The following is a 21,877-nucleotide window of genomic DNA, read 5'->3' as shown; positions in this document are numbered from 1 at the left end:
GTGGATAAAGACAACTCAGAGTACATGGAATGCATATTGTGAATAAATAGATGCAGCCCACTAGGTGATCAGGAAAGCTCAAAGCCAGAACAAGAAATAGTGCCCAGTTGCAGGAATGGCATGATAAAGTTGACAAGTACCATCAGGGTCATTTTGTGTGTCTTCCTGCCATTGAAAATCTATTCTGATTGTTGCTGGCAACTCTAGTCTTGGAAATATCAATAAATATAAGTCACAAACTTTCTTTTATTTATGTACTCACCCATTCATTGATCAATTGATTGATTGATTAGCAAGTATTTATTGAGTTCTTCCCAGGAACCAGTACTGAAAACTGAGGTTTTCTTGGGCCCTTCTGTATGGAATCCTTTTCAAATTTCTAAAAGTATCAAGCTTATCCTATAAAGCTGTCAAGGCTGTTATCATGAAATGATAAGCGGGAGACTGAATGATTTTATACAAGCAGACTTAAAATGTGACATATGGTTTGCCTTTGCATTTTCTCCATGCTTTGCATTTTATCTGAGATTATACAATTCGTATTTAAAACATGAAATGTATTGAAGGTCTATAGAGGAATCAGCACTTAGCCTCAAGAACTCTTGTAAAAAGTAACCCTCCCAGACAAGAGAACTAGAGCAGTGTTTTGAAAACAGTAAACAGTGACAGAAGGAACATACATCAGAAACACAAAGACCTGGCTTAAAGATCACCTGTCACTAACTAGATCTCAGGTATACAAGAGCAATGCCATAACCTCTTATTCACCTTGCAGTATTTTTGTAAGAATGAGATGATTATACAAACACAGATACACATTTCTGTAATCATTTTGAAAATATACTATGTTGTAAATATGTAAGGTGGTCTTGTCATTCTGTCTTTTACACAAATGACCTTTGGAAAGAAGAAAGGAAGGAAGGAAAAAAGGAAAGGAAAAACAAGGGAAGGAGGAAGGGAAGGAGGGAGGGAAAGAAGAAAGGAAATTAAAGAAGCAACAAACTGAACAGTTGTAAGTAAATGATATCCAATATTTCAACACTACCCTTTCCCATATATTTATTTCAGAGTTCTTTGTGATTCCCCTGAGTTAGGTATGTATGGGAGAAACATAATGAACTAAGAGCAAAACTTTGTATTTATAATAAATGGAGCCAAATGCTTGGCTTTGCTAATCTTCTGGGCTTTATCAAATGTGCTTTCCCAGTTTCCATTGGTTACTGGGTAATGGACCACTGACTTGGATCTCCAGGGAGCCAGATGGCTTCCTACTAACCACGTTGTATTCCTGGTCCATACTATTAAGCCTTGGGGGTAGGGACAAGCAAAATGTCATGGTTCTTGGGAAATTTTAAACCACCATATAAGTATAACCTTCACAAGTCCACACATTTTCAAATACTAAAGAGGATGGGAAAGAAAGGGAAATATAACTGCAGGAATCATTTTCTCTGTAGATCAAAGACTTAATTGCAGTTTCTCCATCTAACTGTTAGCACTAACGGTGCAGGGACAAAGTGGGAAGAAGACGAAGAGGCTATTTCCACAAGAAGAGAACAGTTCTCTCTGTCAAGCTTTAACTTGCTTAGATCTGGAATTTTAAACCAAACAGGGAAAGGCAAATTTCAAGCTCCATTTACTTTTTAGCAAATCGGAACTTTCTATCTCAATCAGAGTGTAGTCAGACCTGTTTCTGGGCCACTGTATTTATACTATGGCCATTTCTACCAAAATAACTTGGTTGGTAGAATTTGACTTCAAACCCCATTTAAAAGTCAGCAGCATCATGCCCCATGCACAACAGAAGGTGGGGAGATAGAGGCTAAGACTGGAAAGAGTTATAGAGGGGAGGATATGCCTTTGAATACATCTCCACGCTTGTGCACCTAAATTAGCACATCTTAAGGCTATGGATCAGTCAGAACACCAATCTTCCTACAATGAACATCTGTAATCTCAGATAAACTACTTCCAGCTCTAAATGCTCTGATCCCAATTTGATTCTATGAAGAAACTTAAAGGCTACCGTCCTAGCAGTGTGCTAGTAACTCACATAATTTGACAGGTAGAGGGCTCAGTGCCTGACTTCTCACACTCTGGGACTCTGGTCTATCTGTCAGCTTGCCATAGAGCAGACCCAGCTATGCCTAGGGCAGAATAGCCCTGCAATTAGCAAGGAATCATCATTAGGAAGTAATTAGAGTGCTCTGCTTATATGTGAATCTGAGATAAACCTGCAGGCAATATCTCAATTTTTTTCCTAATTATTTTATTTATTTAGGGCATTCATTTAAGTTGACACTAAAGGTCATTTAATTGAAAACTACTGGTAACTCTGGTGGTCTGCCCTTTCTTCTTTTAGAGAAAGCAAACATGTTCATTTTCAGGTCCCTCTCTTCTTTTTGGGGGAAGAAAAATAATAACAAGAAGAAGACTAGTCTTCTTAGAAGACTAAGAAGAATGCATCCCACCAGTTACACTGGGCATTGAGCCAGATTTACAGCAAGCATTAGCACTGCAGCGATAAGAACCAATAGATTTTAATTGGTGCCTAAGGGTGAGGGTCAGCTCTCTTGGAACAATGGGCATCTATGGTAGTAATTGACTGAGTCTTCTGTGGGAATTTGTAAATGTCAGTAATGTCCTTCCAAATGGAAGCACAAAGGGCTTGGGACCAAGGAATAGAGACAGCATTAGCCAGTGGAGAAAATACGTAAATCAGTTGGTTAAAAAATGTGCTAATAAAGCTTAAGCTTAAGTGGTGGACACACACAAACACACCACAGAACACGAATTCAAAAGAAAGCAGATAGTTTTAATATCAGAGAGATGCCTTCCTGAGATTCAACAGCTCTTTCCCCAGCACAGGTTCGGCTCTTTTCACAGACAACCTCGGAAATACTATTTGAGTCACATTCGATGGGTTTGGCTCTGAAGAAAAGCTGCATCCATCCCAGAGAAATCTGGCTACTGATGGAGAAGGCATTATCATTTGTCAAGTTGTAGCTCTTCTCTTTCAAGGGAATTTTGGTCCGTTTTAGAACATAGTGGAGAGAATGATGAAGTACTAGCCGTTGAACACCAGGCCCCACTTGATAACCCACACATGCTTGGCTGCTTCTCTTATCGCTGTGTTTCACTCCATTTTTCTCTTTTCCCCACCTTTTCCAATATGCACCCACTGCCCTGATCTGGGCAGCATCCATAGCGTCCGATAAGTTTACAAGGACTGTATGATATAAATCAACAACTTGGATAAATCATCTTTCAAATAAACACTTTATAAGCTTTCGGGTACTTATACCACTGTGCTCCAACATGGGTAACAGAGGGAGATGTTTCTCTTTGGGGAAAAAATGAAAATAAATTGCATTATTATATAAGAATTAAAACTCAAATGGGTCATGAAGACTTTTTTGGGTTTAATTTATGATTATAGTCAATTATCAATGGAAATTAACATATTTTAAGGATCAAAATACATACTCATTCATTTAAATCTGAAAACCACTCAAAGCTATGCACTGTGCTTGTGAACACTGGTTTCTCACAGCACATTCCCTGAAAGACAGTTTTCATCTTCTTTTCCCTTTCTCCTTTGAGAAATATTTACTTCCATGGGATCTTACTAGAGTTGGCAGTGATACAATTCTATGTGCATATAGCTATCATGATAGATAGTTCTGTATGATAACTGATTATTTACACACTCATCTCCTCTACCAGAATGCACAATCCCTAAGAACCAGAACAATGTCTTATATTTCCACTTACTAGTTCTTTAAAAAGATCTGAAACAAAATAGGCATTTAATAACTTTTGGTTGAGTTGACAAATGACAGCATAAGGCATGGCCATATAATTTGAAATGGATAATAATGATGACAATGAGACTAACATTTGTTGAATGCGTGCCAGGTTTCAGGCACCATTCTTTGCTTGTTTTGACTCTTTACTGCCTATAACTACCTTATGATGTTGACATGATCATTCTATTTTAGTTCAGAGTAGAAGAAACTGCATCCCACAAAGATTCACAACACACAAACCAACAAATAAAACCTTGTCTTAAGGGCACACAACTAGTATGCAGCTTAGCTAGAATTTAAAGACAAGCAGATTGGCTCCAGGGTCCATACCATTAACCATTGCACTATGACTAATGACGCCACTGAGCAAAAATTCACAATGACCACCCACAAATGTAGTGACAGGAAATAGATGCTGAATAGGTCCACCTGACAAGTGACGAAAATACAAGGTGTACACATAAATATAAGAAAACATTCAACAGAGGTATGGGGGAGTAGCTAGGAGAGACAGCATTAAAAGGACAGAAGTCCATTAAGTGTGGGCAGCCACAAGGATATTTGAATCTGCTGCAGGGAAGCCAGGTAGCCTAAATCCAGGCCTGCCTAACCCCCACACTTGAGTCATAATTGTGTTTTCCTTCCTGGCAAAACCAATTTCGGCCACAGCCATCACCATCTTTTACCCCTTTGAAACCACTCAGGAAGAACAGAAAGATAAGGGTAAATTGTATTCCCTCTGCAGGTCTTAATAAGTTCCTGGTAAATTACCTCTCCCCTCTCTTAGAGAGCTCAAGAGATTGTTAAACTTGTACAGCTGAAAATATTCAAAATTTTATTATTTCTTTTTCTTCTACCCTCTGTCTTCATTGTGCTCTTTGTACTGGCTTTCTCTCATTACTGTTTAAATTATTTGCAGTAATCTCTGCCATCTTCTCTGTTGGCCTCATATCTGTTCCTTTCCTCCTACGCCTCTTCTTATCTGTGAGAGGTTGTGTATTCAGGATGCTTTCATTTTATCCTTCCTTTGTTTCTTGGACCCATCCACATTGTCCTTTTCTCTACTTACAGACATGCTCATTTCCTGGTGGCAGACACTATCAATGGAGGCAACACTTAGAATTCTGCTCCCAAACAAACACACACAGCCCCATGCAGCCAAAGAAGATCTCTCTCCTCTCTCCTCTCTTCTCCTCTCTCCTCTCTCCTCTCTCTCTCTCTCTCCCAGCATTGCATTATGTATCCCATACTGCAGGCCTTTTCACCTATGAGGGTCTAGGCCTGCTTGTTACCCACAAACTGTAGTGTTTGTCCTGCAAAACTTAATTTAAGTAGTTGACTTGAAAGGTTGTGCGATGGGGTGCATATCGACGGTAGGGACCCAGTAAAAAAAGGACGTGGGTGACTAGAGGAACAGAGGAGACAAAACCGCGACAAGAAGATTTGGTCAAAAGAAAGTCAGGGCAGCAAAAGGAACGTTTCAATGGAAACAATTTAGCCCACGAGGCTGATGATGCTCCCTTCATTTCTCCAGGGAAGAAATAGTGGTTTTATTAAAGATTCATCCACATTGACTTTGTTTTCCTGACAGCACCAACAGAAAGCTTGGGGCAGTTCTGCTACATTGGAGTGAAACATCTCCGCACTAGTAACTATGGCAAATTTCCTATAGCAGCTGACATTCATCTCCATCCATCACGAGAGCAGCACAGGCTATTCACTAGAAACAAATGTTCTAGATACAGTATGTCAAACACCGGATGATGGAAACCCCTGAGAAACCACAGGGAGTGTGCTGGAAGCAAACAGACCAGAATGTTGAAAAGACCTCTGACCATTTTCCACAGCAGAGCGTAACTTGGAACCAACCAGAAATAATGTATTTGACCTTCATAAAAGGGTAATGGATGGGCACTTAACATTAGGCCAGCCAGACTTCAGAGAACATGAGCTCTAATAAGGACAGATGATGAGGCAAAAATAAATAAATAAGTAGGTGGATAGATAACTAAATTTAAAAAAAAATGTTCCTCAAAGAAGACTAAGCAGATAATCTACTATGCATATTTGAAAAATGGTCAGCCTCCGAAAGTTTTCCTTTCGTGTTTGACAATTTCATATCTCCTGGCTACAGAGGCAACCTAGCTACTGGTAACCAGTCAGTGATATGAAAAACATGTAGTCTCCAGATCTATCTTACTTCATGATATTTGAAAACTAGTTTAGGTTATTACTACCTTGATTAACTTAATTTGATAAAAGGGAATAAAACCAAAACAGAGTTCTATGTTTTTTGTTTTTTTTTTTAATAGAGAAAGCATTATCTAAAATTAGAAAAGATTTATCTGTGGACCTATGTAGCACTTTTCTATCTACCTATTTATCTACCTAACTACCCATATCTTTTTAAAAACACAATATAGCTAATAAAATTCTAATTTATAAATTCAATAACCTATAAACTTGATCCACATATAGATAGAAACTTAGTTTCTTAAATAACTAATTCATAATTAATATTTAATGTATTAGATCGCTTATTATATGTGATAGACTTAACATCATACAAATGAAGAATAACAAATATATGATGATAATTATGCAGGAAGCTTCCAACGAGGTACTTAGTACTACCTAATGCCGCATGACATAAAGCAGTAAAATACCAGTTAATCTGATCAGTTCTGAGGACCCAGGCAAATCAGGAGATATAGGGGATTGGGAGAGATAGAGGGAAGAAAAAAATAGGTTTAGGAAACCATGAACTGCTCATAATTTATTGTCTGAACATGCTTTTCTTTATTATTAATTTAAAAAAATTTCTTGCAACATCAGTTTTAGAAAGACACAGATAATATCCAAAAAAAATCAACTAGATACTTATTATGTAATGTAACCTATTGTGCTAAAATTGAAAAGAATAATTTTATTAGGTTTCCTTTATTTATGAATGTTATCATAAGTGCTTTGATTTATATAAAATAGTATAAGGTACATGGCTATTTTGGATATAGTTCATTGTACAGAAAGGGGAGTGTCCTAGATCAGTGTTTTATTTTTACAACCATGTTCTATAGAGCCCAGGAGTTCCAGAGTGTTCTCCAAGGCTTCCTTTGTGTGACAAGGGGGTTGTCCAGTGGTCACTGTTCCTGGCACTCCATTCCTTTTTTAAAGAGAATACTTTGCACTACCTATTGTGTAGCTTGTTTAAAACCCAGGAGATAACTGTTAGAAAATCACTCAGAGAAAAAATATAGATATGGCATGCTTTCTTGGAGTTTATTTTCTTAGTGCAAAGAAGAAAAATGAACAATGCTTGATGGACTACAAAAGTATAACATGCAGGTACACCCAAAAAAGGATCAAAGGAGATGATCTTTCCCTTTAGTCATCATTCCCCAGGTTAAGTGTAGGGAAGTGAGCATTTATTCACTAAAAAAGTCACTTTTCTTAAAGTTTGGAAAATGCCACTTCCACTATGTCTCTGAGTTCGTGCTTGGCACTTCTTTATGAATGAAACATACATTCTTTTTAAAAGATTAGAGGCAAACGGATGATCTTGTGTACAAAGGGACAGATGAAAGAGTTAGGGTGGAATGAGCAAGTGTTGCATGTCTGCCAAGGGAAATGTCATGCACCCCCTTTGATGTATTATACAATATCCTAGCTCCCCTTGGCCTCACCACATAATGTCAAGTGAGTGCTATGCAAAGTCCTGGCATTTTAAATATTAATCATGTTCTTCTTGGTTAGAAAAGATAAAATTATACATTATGACCTAGAAATGACTAAAATCTACAGGGATTCTTTACTGTTTATTCACTTGAAAGAATTAATTTTATAATTAGAGAAAATAAATGAGTCAAAGCTGATTTTACAGGGCACTTTCTTTTTCATGCTCTAGCCGGAAAGTCCAAAACCCAACCTAAGTTCAATGCTAATACTCAGCCATGTGTTGGACACCTACTGTATACCAAAACCCTAGGCTCAGCATGTAAAAGACTACAAAGGTGATCGTGGAGCTTTATCCCATCTAGGGCTTTGTATTCTAAAGGAGGGATTAGATGTGGTCAAAACCAGGGATAATCAGAAGTGAGAGAAAAGCGTTAGAAAAAAAGAAAACAGATGTCTTGAAGATACTAGGGAGTGAGACAATATCATTAGGGATATTGATTAGATTTTATGAGAGAAGTAACATTTAAGGTTTACTTTCAAGACATAATGATCTTAGCTTGTCATTTACCAGTTCCATGTAACCTCAGGCAAGTCACTAAATTCTCAGGGACTCAGTTTCCCTATCTGTCAAACAAAAGAGTAGAATCTGAGTATCCTGGACATCTTTTAGGTTTGGATTCAATGACTACATGATTCTTCCTAAGGGAAAGTTGAGGGACCCTATCAACCTCACCTCTTCGCTGTCCCCAAAAGTCAACTATATTTTATACAGATCACCTAAGCAAATGATAAGAGGAATTAAGCACGCCCGGATATAAAGAGACAAGAAGTCAACAATCAAATATGTATTTAGAAAGTGTCTCATACAGTATCGTAATTAAAACCTAAACATCTGGAGAAAATGCAAACAGTGTTTAATACTGGCATGTATCAAGAGTCCCATAGGAATGATCAATGTGTTCTGAGGAGCTAGTGTCCTATTTATGGCATGAAAGTCTTGGAAGATTCTCTCAGCACGAATGATATAAATTAAGTGGTGATAACACAAATGAGAAGGAACTGAGGTGCAAAGGGGGTGCAGGAAACATAAAGAACAAATACTGTCTAGGTTTTTTCTTCCTTGAAAACATAGTGTGCAGAGAACATGAGACAATAACAACTAAAAGAACGTGCTGTTCCAAATTTTAAAAATATAAGCTTTTTTTTTCCTTTTCTTCCCCAATGCATTCCACTGGGTGTTTTGTATTACTTAATCCCTGAAGATGTTATATAACCTTTCATGGAGGAAGAACAGCCAGGGTTAGTTGGGGGTGATGGGAAGGTGTCACTGATAGATATACATAGAGTATATGGAAGTATTTTGTTTTTGTTTTTTTTTTTTTCTTTTAAGGCAGAATACAAATAAACTCAGAGAGAATTTAAGAGTGAGACTGAGTGAGATTTCAACATTTTTTTTTTCTTTGTTACATTTTTATTAGTTCTTCCCATCACCCTCTGCATCCAAGCTGTACCTTTCAGGTACAGGTTAAATCATCTTTTCTTATAGCAGACTAAATGTGTGGGGCCAATAAACCTTTGCTGACACAAACAAGCCCTGGGATTTATCAAGAACTGGAGGTGGGAGAAGTGTTCTCCCTCTGAGACGTGGTGACAGATAGCTAGCCTGCCTCTCCTCTGGCACTAGGACCCACTCAGCCTTGTTCTGTTGGGCCAGCCTCTTATATCAGAGGCCAGGTGCAGGGTTCCTTCTGAAAGAGACTATGAATGAGCTAGGATGATACCTAAGAGTAGGCTATGTCTTTTAGTTAGTCCAGATTTCTTAGACTGACGTAGGATGAGATTACAGCTTTTACTGTAACAGACCTGCCCAAGGAAAGCTGCTGTAATTTACAGCAGGCTTGCAGAGAAACAGCCCGTGGATGATCATCAATTTAAACTGTAAATAAGAGCCTGCTTTATTCTGGACTCTGATCCCCATAATGCCCCTAACAAGCTGCCTGCAAAGCCAGGGCATGATGCCCGCTGTTTGAGGCATGATGATTGAAGAACTGCTCTTGTCCTCACAAACTGCTAAAAATAGCAATAAGAATGTGAAGGCAAAACAGGTTTCTGGGAATTCAAGACAGTTACCCTGATGTTGTCAGTTTTATTCCAGTTGCTCCCACTGGTGTGAAAAGCAGAGGGAAGTGTCTGGTACAAAAGATTTTAACTTGCTAGATAGTACCCTGGAGACCTGAAGGAATTAATATAACTTTTAAAGGAGCTTGCCTTTTTTCACTGGAGGATAGTAGCAGTCCTAGGAGAACTGGAGCGAACTTGGATGCCTTTGTTCTGCATAATTAATAGAGCCTGGTATTTCTTTCTTCTTCTTCTTTTTTTTTTTTTATATAAACTCTCATTGACTGGGGAAAATATATTCACACTTCAAATGTTGTGCAATCACTGTCTCTTTGGTTCAAATATGTCCCTTTGAGGGGGAGGAATACATATTTCATGGTGATAAATTCACCTCATAAGTAGAAAAACTGTACACAAATATACTGCTATGACAACTTTATTGATTTTGAACCATTGTAAAAACCTTCATTGTCCTCCAATATTTCTTAAATCTACCAGCATCTCAGAAAGTGACCCTAAAGACCTCATTTATCTGTAGAGGAGAAGATCCTTTCCTTTAGGTTCACTCATAAACATTGCAATTTAAACAACTCAGGACCACCTCTGCTTCTGGAAAGTAACAGGCCTGGAGAAAGCTATTCCATCATAGTCATGGACACAGATTTCTCATTTTCTGGAACTATGGTGTGCCAAGTGTTAAGGTCAGCTAAATGCCCATGGCCAAATGCCCTTGTTAAAATCCTTCAGGTAACTACAGACCAACTTTGCAGCCTGATTAATATGGGTGTATTGAACTGAGTAGATTTGATTGTAAGGTTTGTTGCTGTGTTACCTCTAAGCTTCCAGTCTTAGGGGCTACATCTGAACTTGAGAATCTCCCTCTAAGTCCAGCTCCTAAAAATAGTCTTGGAGGCTCTGCATCCTTACCATACCTTCTGCAACCACAGAAAAGCCTATAACCATATGCAATGTTTGGCATCTTATCTTTTTTATCATGTGCCTCTCTAATAGTGTCAATAAAGCAAACTATCATTAGATCAGAACAATTCTAATGTCTCTTCCACCTGCAAATTCCTTCATTTTTACCTATATCACTTTACAAATAAAGAAAATGTAAATGACTCACTCAAAGTCACCAATTAGGTGGAAATAGAAGCAAGGTAGGGACCTAGATTCCTGAATTGTAGTTCAGGGATCTTTCAATTACAAAAAGTCATGCTACATTTACTACTAGAATATAGGACCTTAGAGGGCGTGATGCCGGCTTATCTCTCTTTATATCCTATGATGCATAGCACATTTCCTAGTATACAGTTTGTTGATTGTTAAATTAAATTTACTAAAAATGTGAACTAGAGGAAAAATCAATAGGTATTACAAAAATCAATTCAAAGCCAACAAACAACTAAATCTAGTTATAAAAATAAAGTATACAAGTTCAGTTTCTTCATTTGGGACTGCATACAGAAGATCAAAATTGTTTAAATGTAATTATTGACAAAGTAACCAGCCAGGAAGGGGGAAATAGGAATGTCCAGGTTATAGTTCTAAATGTGTGAGTTTGATATTATTTAGCTATGCTGTATGATGCTGTCACTATCAGCCATATTTGGCTATATAAATTTAAATTAATTAAAATTAAATGAAATTTAAAATCTAGCTACTCAATTAACACTAGCTATGTTTCCAATACTCAACAGCCACAAGTTGTTAGTGTCTAAAGCATGGGACAGCTTAGAAGAACATTTCTTTATCATCATAAAAAGTTATTTTAGATAGTGCTATTTATAGAGGATAATCATTACTACTACTTCTAATAATCATATAAAGCAGGAGGAGCAGGAAGATAAGAAAGGAGAATGAAGTAAGGAGAACACATTGATTAAACCTTTACTATTCTGTACTCAACACTTGAATTGCTTAATTTCACATAATCCTTACAACTCCCCTCAGGAGGTAGGTACTATAATTATCCCTATTTTAAAGATAATGTTACTGTGCTTGAAGAGATTAAATAACGCACCATACTGATATACTTGGTAATCGGTTTAGCTGGGTTTTTACTCAATCCATCTGACTCTAGAGTCTACGCTTAACTGAAAAATTATACTGCTTCTCCTGAAGAACTTGAAATGCTTACAGTCAGAGAGCACATTATACTTTATACTAGTTATTCTTAATCCTAGACACATATCAGAAACATCTGGGGTGCTTTCTCAAGATATTATAGTTACATGAGCCTTAATCCAGAGCAACAGGGGTGGGGCTAGAGCTTGCACATTTGGGGACCACCTATTAATAGTTCCTCTGATGTGCAGCCAGTGTTGAGACTGATTGCTTGAGACATATTCTCATCACCTTCTGTTGTCTAGGTGACAAAATGTAGAACCAACCTAAGTTCACTAATAGTAGCTAATGAAAAATCTGAGATGAGAAAATAGCTATCTGTGCTACCATAATGACAGAATATGGCATAGGACACATTGATGAACAACACTTTTCTATTTCCCGGTGGGTATTATTAGTTCATGTGACCCATGCAATATTTATAAATTAAATGTCAGAATTCAGAATTTGGTAATGCAAGTTTGTCAGAACAAAGGTACAGACGTAGCACCGCTCTCCTTTTGACATAAAGATGTCTTTCTCACTTAAAAGCAAACATTTTTTTCCAAAACAAACAAAAAAAAAGATAACATCTCTAAAGAGTAGATAAAAGCCATCTGAATGTAGTGGAAGATATATGATGTAGTGGAAGAAGTGTGATTGCTAACAAATGAACCTGAATTCTAGCCCCAGTTGTGCCCATAATTGCAATGGGGACAAACCATTTCCTTTCTCTGAACCTCAGTTTTCTCATCTGTAAAATAAGGATGTTGGATATGAGGATCTCTAAGGCTCATTGCAGCTAAAGTCTATGCTCAGATGGGACTAACCTCACCACTCTTTCCAAGCTACTCTCTTCTGCCAAATGCACTGTCTCTATCCTGGCATTTCTGTACAGGTTGAGCAAACTTTAAAAATAAAACTTCCTACCTGCTGTAGGATGATACATTCACTTAAATTTTAGTTAACCTATTTATTCCATGACAAGGAAAAACTGGGACATCAGATGAAAACCCATCTTTTCTGCTGTCTTGTCAAGGCTCATTCTGATTCTTGTGACTGACGGGTCCGAGCTCTTACTAGAGAGTCGGCAGCATCCACGCAACAAGACTCATCCCTGCAGCTGCCTTTCAGAAACGGTAGATCCAACTACCCTTCGCCCTCCCATATTCACAGCTGCTGATCTGAAAATTATGATGTGTCAGACATTTTACAACCTTAACATCCATCAACTCATCTTTACATTTCTAATCCCAGCTTCACTGTAATGGATTTTTAGGTAGCTAAAGAGGTTACCCAACCAAGACAGAAAGTCACGTCATGAATAAGTAGCATGCTGAATATACATTTCTTACCTTACGCTTGTTGGTAGGACACACATAGAGATAGCTTAAAATTGTTTTCAAGCCAACTTTATCATTCAGCTTCTCATAGGTTGTTCCATAATCGGTTGACCTATAATTCAAAAGGAGCATTAATGAGGACAGAAGTATACGTCATTTGGCTGCCTGTCAGTATAATGCATGTTTTACATAGCAGAATGGCTCTCGGGAGGTTTCTAAATGATTCATGTAGTATATAATGATGCTTAATTATGTACACAGTAGCATCATGTGAGTGGTTAACATTTGCATTTAAATTGAATTGGTAAAAATTAAAACTCCATTTCTCTACTGCTGCTTAATGTACGCACAGTGCATAAAAGATGTGGTTCATTTAAAAAGATTAAGAGATGAGGGTGGCCCTTGAATTGACCAAAGAATTAAAGAGCTTTTAGTTAGATATGACATTTCCAAACTTTTGCTTTATCTTTGGCACAGAGGAAAAGCAGGTTCTCCTGATTTATCTACAAATTGTGTTTTCTTTCATGAGTCAGAGAATATATGGTGGGCCGTTCCCTTCAAAGGTCATCCAGTCTGTTCTATTATTTAAGAGCAAGAAAATGTCTCAATAATAAGTGAAATTTCACAATCTTACTCAATGGCCTTTTCCAGTGTTAAGCAACCCAGAATTGGGAGGACATCGATTCTTGGCACTGAATCTGTATGTCTGGTGGATTCTCTCATCTTTATCTAGCCATTGGTAAATGACTTATTAATTCAGATTGAATAATAGGTTTTAATCAACTTCTCTATGAAGGCCCACTCTGTACTTCAAAAAATTTTAATCTCATTAGATCATCACAACTATGTGTCGTGGGGATAATTATCTGCATTTAAAGAAAGTAGTTGAGAGAACTTCAGTGACCTGCTCAAAGAAAACAGCTAATAAATGGGCCAGCTAGAATTTGAATCCAGATATTCTGCCTCTAAGCCTTATGTTGCTTTCATTATACCTCAGCTTTTCTTTTCTTTCTTTCTTTTTATAAATTAAAGAAGATAGATATAAACTTTCCTTTCAGTTGCTTTTTTTTCTCACATGAGAGATTCTTAATAAAATTCATTCATTCTTTCACATTTTCAGAGCTCCTAAAATGTATCAGACACCGTACTAAGTGCCAGGATACAATGTACAGCCCTTATGGTCAAGTACCTAACAGATTTATTTGAGAGAAAGAAATATAAACAAATAGTTATAATGTGTTAAGTGCAATGATAGAGATATGGATTAAAAACACTTAGGATAAAAAGTTTGTTTAATTAGAAAAACACAAAAATGCAATAATTTTAATTCATTTCTGTTCCTAAGAGAAGTTACAAATTTAGTGATGACTAAATAGAAGTAGTTTGTGCTAACAACCTCATTCATTACTCTGGACCAGGCAGCGAAACAAGAAAGTTTGATAAAAGTGATCCTGGAATTAGGAATTAAAGATTTATTCTGGCTGGAAATTGAAAACATTTCTTCTTAAAAGGTATACGTAGATGGTAAATACAAAAGAGTCAATACTTCGGAAAATTTAGATGCCATTCCAATTCACTGAGTAATGGGGAAGTATGTAAAACTTCTTGAAAGAACTATATAAACCTTGAAAATGGGTAAGTTTAGAAAAGGTAAGTAGAAAGAGAATCATAGACCAGAAAGTACCCTTGGATAATAAAATTATATAACCTAACTTTCTACCGGACCAGTCTTTCACAATCAAAAAACACTGGCTTCATGGCCAGGAATATTTGAGGAGCATTCCTCAACCCTTTCACAGGAGATTTTGTCATGAACCACAACAAAAATTCTTGAGATGCTCCTTCCATACCTATCTTTTTCTCTCTAAATTCACAGCTAATCTGCAATTTATTGCTACTCACTAATGTCTGAGGTTTCTTTCCTTACTCAGTTCACTATTGGTGTTTGACTTTTTCCCAGCCTTCCTGGGTCAACCAACCTTCTCTTTGCACTAGGTCTTGCTTGACTCCAAAATCTCGCTAACCTTCTTCTAGCTCCTTTTATTGAATAGTTTTGGTTTATTTTTCTATTCATTACTCTGAACAATACTAATAAGTTTGAGAATGAACAAATAGATGCCAAATCTACCCTGGGGGGGGATGGGAGGAGGATGAAATGTATAAACACTGTTATATTATTAATAATAAGTTCAGCTGAGTGATTAGGTAGAAATTGGTAGGACTACATTGGAGATAAGCGAATGGTTCAATTTTCCTAGTGGAATAATAGGAAAAGAGGCTAAAGAAGTAGACTGGTCTACAGAGGACATGAGGAGTCTGTTATCATTTCTAACCTGATTCTTCAGCTATTCAATGAATATTTTTACATTTAAAAAAAAAACATACCATACAAAGGCAAATGAGGTTTATTCTATAAGGACTCTATACAGAATCATTCTCATTTGCGTGTATGTGTAGGTGTGTCTGTACGGGTGGGCGAGTGGGTGTGTATTTAACTTTAATCTCAATGTGACAAGATGACAATAGAGTGACTAACTCAGATTTACATCAGCAACTTTTTCTTTTCAGAGAGCTTACACTATGTTATTGGCATTTTTCTCTTATTATAACATCACTTGTCTACAAATCTAGATCCCTCAAGGTGTCTGTCATTGTTGTTGTTGTTTTTTTATGCCATCTCTTGCTTTTTAATTTGACAAAGCTCAAAAACGGATCCATAATTTGTTAATTCTCTATTCCAACAGAGTTGCATGTTTGAACATTATGGCTTTGTAATAAGCAATCGATAGAAAGATGAAAAACGACGAATTTTCACACACCCAAGTGGTATAGATTAGCAGTTGTCCAGGGGTGTCCCACAAAACTAGAATTAGACAGAGTGTTGATAGGTGTTGTGAGTAAAACTAACCAACAGCTGGCATACATTGGTATGGTGGTACAAGAGCAAAAAAAAAAATACTTGCAAACTTGTCAGTAAATCATTACTGCACCAAGTTCTCTGAGTTCTCTGAGCAATTGCTCCTGCTGGCCTCATCACCGTGGCATCTCAGGTGGGGACCTCCTACTTTTCTGTTTTTCCTCACAGTCCAGCCACCACCACCAAAAGATTGAGGGCTGGCACAGCAGAGGTCCTCAAGAAATTGCTCCAGCATCACGACCAGCTCCTGTACTGATTGGTCAATGGCTATGCCGATCAGCCTGCACCCCAGTGGAGGAGACAGTGACCTTGGGAGGCAATGCACCCTGGAAGGCACCCTGATGCCCATCTACAAACCCCAATTTACAACCAAGAGATGCTTCCAGTTATATTCTCAGGGTCAGTTGTAGGAGCTGCAGTCTCCTAGGGACATGGGCTCTGAAAGGGCAGAGGATACAGGTTGAACAGCAGCCTGGCTGGCAAGCCAAAGTACTGGCTAAATATTTTAGGGATCATATCTAGATATGGGAGAAAGGGATATTCTCCAAGATCAAAAAATGTCGGGGAGTGCTGATTAGGCAAAATGTAATGTTCTTTTACTTGATAACTTTTCACAAATTGCATTATTGTAATATACATTGAACCCCTTAAGTGCATCTTCCAAACATATTTGATTATAGGATCCATTCTTGAGGGATATCTAATGAGATTAGTGTTCTGAGTAACCCACATTGAGAAACACAGTACCAAAGACAAAAATAGCAAAAGAAAGATATGGATCTTGGCTTCATAAGAAAAGGGGGAACAGTAAAAATATTTTAAATAAATGAAATTTGCAAACACAAATGACAACCTGGGCTAACCACAAAGTGGCTACCATTATAATGGAAAAAACAAAATAAAACAAAAAAGCAAAGAAAAAGGAAGAAATCTTAAAATATATATCATATACAGACTTAATAAAGATGCAATTTATGCGGACCGATTTCTTGACTTGTACCATTTTAAAAAACATTTCCAAGCAATTATTGTTATTCTCAGGCTTTGTTTACAGGTTGACTTATCTGTAGATGAAAAACAGAGCTTCTGTCAACATCTATGCTGTGTCAGAAGAAGCTGAAAGCTTAAAAAGATAAGCACTCCAGGAAAATAAATATGCAAGTTTATTAAATCACTCATCTCCTTTTGCTTTTGATCTTTAATCCTTAGTCTACCATCTTTACAAATATGCTTTAGTGACTGCTAGAACATTTGAAAGAGTGTCTTCATTTAAGGACTTATTAATACTATTTACAGAGAGCTCAGATGAGTTGCTCTGGCAGGTGGAGAAACCACATCACAGGCATCTCACCTGCCTTCGAAGAGCTTATAATTCTTTTGAGATGGCAAAATCTCCTACTACATTTAAAGAAGTGATCAATACAGAGTATGACTAGTTTCCACAAGGAGCTGTAGAAATACAGCGTGTGATTGGATTTCCTCTTCTATAATGTTATGCCACCAAATGAGTTACTAAATAAGCACAGAATCATTTGTAAACTAAATTAATCCATAAAAATGCAGAGCACAATGACTGGCACATAATAGGCAAACTATAAATGATAGCTTTTGCTTTGTAGCATTTTCTAACTTTTTATTTCTTGATGTTTTTGGTATTCTTTGCCCAACATTTACTAAACTATACAACATGAACCCTCAAGGAAAATCTCAATCACTGAAAATCATTTCAATTTAAGTTACTTAGAAGAGAAAATACTCATGAAGCTATTACAACATTTTTAAATGCAGCCAAATTTAGTCTACCATACTTTGTAGAGTATGTGCTGATACTTTTATGTGGAACTTGGATCAGAGCATTCATGGTAAGAGCTGGAGGATGCGAGTTAAAGATTCTATACTCCGCTTCTATAATTGTGCCAGAATTCCATCACTGAATAGATTATTATGCTTAAGAAACCTAACAGATAATATAATAAAAATGAATGTTCATTGGGTGCATACAGTGTGATCTACGCTATTCACAAGCAGAATCCTATGAGATGGACACTGATATACACCACATATTACAAATAAGGAGGACCCAAAAGTCTAACCAACCTATTTAGGGCCAAAGAAGTAGGAAGGTGCAGAGTCCACACAGGTCGCCACAACAGCGCTCGCGTTCTTAACCCCATATTGCAGTGCGTCCATCAAAAGCCACAAGAAACACTTCAAGGGTGGAGAAGGTGTATTTAGAAAATCCATTTGAGCATTGTTTGTGAGGCAAACACGATAGCCACTATACTACGGAAATCCCTCCCGTAGCTGAGAATTTCTTAATACAAGAAATATGAACTGAAACTGTTTGATGTTCTACATTGCGTGGACCAAAGCCTGGCTTTTCTTCACACCTACTAAAAGGACACAGGGCCTGGAAGGGAGAATCGATTTAAAGAAATGTATGAGCAGACACTCTCACAGGGTTATAAGAAGAAAAGAAGGTATATCTTTTATCTGATCCATTCTGGCTTCTGGGGGAGGGGGGGGCTAAAAATAAAGGCAAAATGGATGGGGTCAATCTGTTAATGACTTGATAATGCCTCATTAAGATTACCAAGATGTCTTAGCCTAATAGAAAAAGCAAGTTTTTGAAGCCAAACAGGACTCACATTGTATGCTATAGCAACATCTCTCTCTCTCCCCCAGCACACTCTGTCCTCCGTAGGAACTTTTATTTTCTCTTCATAATATTTATCCCCATCTGATGTATTTTTACCAATGTTTTGTCTGTCTTCCCCCACCAGAATGTACACTCCATTCCAGCAAAGAGGATGTCTGATTTGTGCACCAGTGTCTTCCTAGCACTCAGAACAGTGCCCTGGGCATAGCAGGCACTCACAATTTGGTTTTGATGGACTTGTTCAAGCCTTGATGGATCCTTGCTTTTCTTGTGTGGCCCACTGAATTTCTATGAAATCAAAATCAAGAATCTGACATAGTCTGGCAAGGACATTTGGCTGCTGTAGCCCTTGCTATTCGAAGATACAATTGGCTGTATGGGAAGAAGAGGGACTAGGGCAGTGGGTATGTTCTATGTCCTCCACTGTTTTTTAACTAATGAACTTTATTTCTTCGGGCAGTTTTAGGTTTACAGAAATTGAGTGGAAAGGACATGGTTCTCATATACCCTGTCCCCAGTCACCACACATGCACAGACTCCTCCATCGTCAACATCTTCCACCAGAGTGTGACATTTGTTACAATCAAAGAACCTACAATGATACATAATCATAAACCTGCACAGATTATATCAGGGTTTGTTCTTGGTATTATATAGTCCATGGGTTTTGACAAATGTATAAAGACATTATCCGGCATCTTGGTATCTTAAAGAATAGTTTTATTGCATTAAAAATCTTCTCTGCTACTCCTATTTATCCCTGCCATTTCCTTAATCCATAATAACCACTGATCTATTTACTGTTTCCATAGATTCACCCTTTTGAGAATGTCATAAATAGGTATATCTCATTTTATTGTACTTCACTTTATTGTGCTATTTTGCTTCACAAATATTGCTTGGTGTTTTTATTTATTTTTTTATTTTATTTTATTTATTTTTTGCTGATATTAGGTTTGTGGCAATCTTGCATGGAGAAAGTCTATTAGCACCAACATCAGATACTCATTTCATGTCCTTGTGTCACATTTTGGTGATTCTCATAATATTTCAAACTTTTTCATTATTATTATTATATCTGTCATGGTAATCTGTGATCAGTGATCTCTGATGTTACCATTGTAACTGTCTTTAGGCAACAAAAACGTTGCCCATATAAGATGGCAAACTTAATCAATATATGGGTGTGTGTGTGTTCTGATTGTTCCATCAATCAGCCATTCCCCTGTCTCTCTCCTTCTCCTTGGGCATCCATATTCCTTGAAAGACAACAATATTAAAATTAGGCCAATCGATAACCCTACAGAAGTCCCTACTGTCCAACTGAAAGAAAGAGTAACATTGTCTCTCACTTGAAACTAAAACCTAAAAAGTTTAATTACACTTAGTGAGGAGGTATTTTGAAAGCTGAGACAGACTTGTGCCACACAGCTAGCCAAGTCCTGAATGCAAAGGAAAAAGTCCTGGTGAAAATTAAAAGTGCCACTGCAGCAAACACGCAAATGAAAAGAAAGCAAAATGACCTTATTGCTGACATGGAGAAAGTTTTAGGGGTCTGGATAGAAGATCAAACCAACAACATTCCCTTAAGCCAAAGCCTGATCCACAGCAAGGGCCTCTTTGCAACTATGAAGGCTGAGACAGATTAAGGAAGCCACAGAAGAAAAAGTTTGAAGCCAGCAAAGGTTGGTTCATGAGGTTTAAGAAAAGAAGCCACCTCCATAGCATAAAAATCCAAGGTGAAGCACCAAGTGCTAATGTAGAAGCTAAAGCAAGTTATCCAGAAGATGTAGCTAAGATCATTTATAAAGGTGGCTACACTAAATAACACATTTTCAATGTAGACACAACAGAATTCTGTAATAACATGATGACATCTAGGATTGCATAGCTAGAAAGGAGAAGTCAATCTCTGGTTTCAAAGCTTCAAAGGACAGGATGACTCTCTTGTTAAGGGATAATGCAGCTGGTGACTTGAAGTTGAAGCCAATACTCATCTACCATTCTGAAAATCCGGTGGCCCTTAAGAATTATGCTAAAGCTACTCTGCCTGTACTCTATCAATAAAACAACAAAGTCTGAATGACAGCACATCTATTTATAGCATGGTTTACTGAATGTTTTAAGCACATTGTTGATACCTACTGCTCAGATAAAAAAGATTATTTCCAAAATATTACTGCTCATTGACAGTGTACCTAGGCACCCAAGAGCTCTGATGCAGAAGTACAATTAAATCAACGTTGTTTTCATGCTTGGTAGCCCAACATCCATTCTGTGTAGCTCATGGATCAAGGAGTAATTTTGAATTCCCTGTCTTATTTTTTAAGAAATACATTGTATAAGGCTATAGCTGCCATAGATAGCAATTCCTCCGATGGATCTGGTTAAAGTATATTAAAATTATTCTGGAATTCTAGATGGCATTTAGAACATTTGTGATTCATGGGAAGAACTGAAAATATCAATATTAGGAGAATTTTGAAAGAAGTTGATTCCAACCCTCACGGATGACTTTGATAGATTCAAGACTTCAGTGGAGGGAGCAACTGCAGATGTGACAGCAAGAGAACTAAGACAAGAAGTGAAGTCTGAAGACATGACTGAATTGCTGCAATCTCATGATAATACTCAAATGGATGAGGAGTTGCTTCTTATGGATGAGCAAAGAAAGTGATTTTTTGAGATGGAACCTACTCATGTTGAAGATACTGTGAAGACTGTTGAAATGACAACAACGGATTTTTAATATTAGATAAACTAGTTGATAAAGTAGTGGCAGGATTTGAGAAGATAGACTCCAATGTTGAAATAAGTTCTATTGTGGGTAAAATGCTATCAAACAGCAGCATATGCTACAAAGAAATCATTCATGAAAAGAAGAGTCCATAATCCATCAAACTTTATGTTATCTTATTTTAATAAATTAACACAACCACCCCAGCGTTCAGCAGCCATCACTCTGATCACTCAGAAGCCATCAACACTGAGGCAAGACATTCCATGAACAAAAAGATTATGACTCACTGAAGGCTCAAATGACCATTAGCATGTTTTAGTAATAAAGTGTTTGTTAATTAAGGTACATACATTTTTTTAGACAAAATATTATTGCACATATAACAGACTACAGAATAGTGTTAACATAACTTTTATATATCCTGAGAAACCAAAAAATTTGTGTGACTTGCTTTATTGGGAAATTAACTTTATTGTGTTAGTCTGGAACCAAACCTTCAATATCTCAGAG

General features: G+C 37.2%; 1 protein-coding gene across 4 annotated transcripts in view; it reads right to left on the bottom strand.

Moving 5' to 3' along the window:
- Window positions 1–21,877, bottom strand: part of SORCS1 (sortilin related VPS10 domain containing receptor 1) — a 500,078-nt gene that overhangs the window by 219,007 nt on the left and 259,194 nt on the right. For all 4 annotated transcript variants that reach the window (XM_076009802.1, XM_076009801.1, XM_012770834.2 and 1 more), the window contains exon 3: window positions 13,064–13,163. In XM_076009802.1, coding sequence (XP_075865917.1) covers window positions 13,064–13,163 — 100 coding nt within the window. The remainder of the gene's footprint in view (window positions 1–13,063; window positions 13,164–21,877) is intronic.

Source organism: Microcebus murinus, chromosome 14 (assembly GCF_040939455.1).
Source record: "Microcebus murinus isolate Inina chromosome 14, M.murinus_Inina_mat1.0, whole genome shotgun sequence".
Lineage (NCBI taxonomy): Eukaryota > Metazoa > Chordata > Mammalia > Primates > Cheirogaleidae > Microcebus > Microcebus murinus.
The sequence above is the reverse complement of the archived record's forward strand: the minus strand, read 5'-3'. Positions and strand labels throughout refer to the sequence as shown.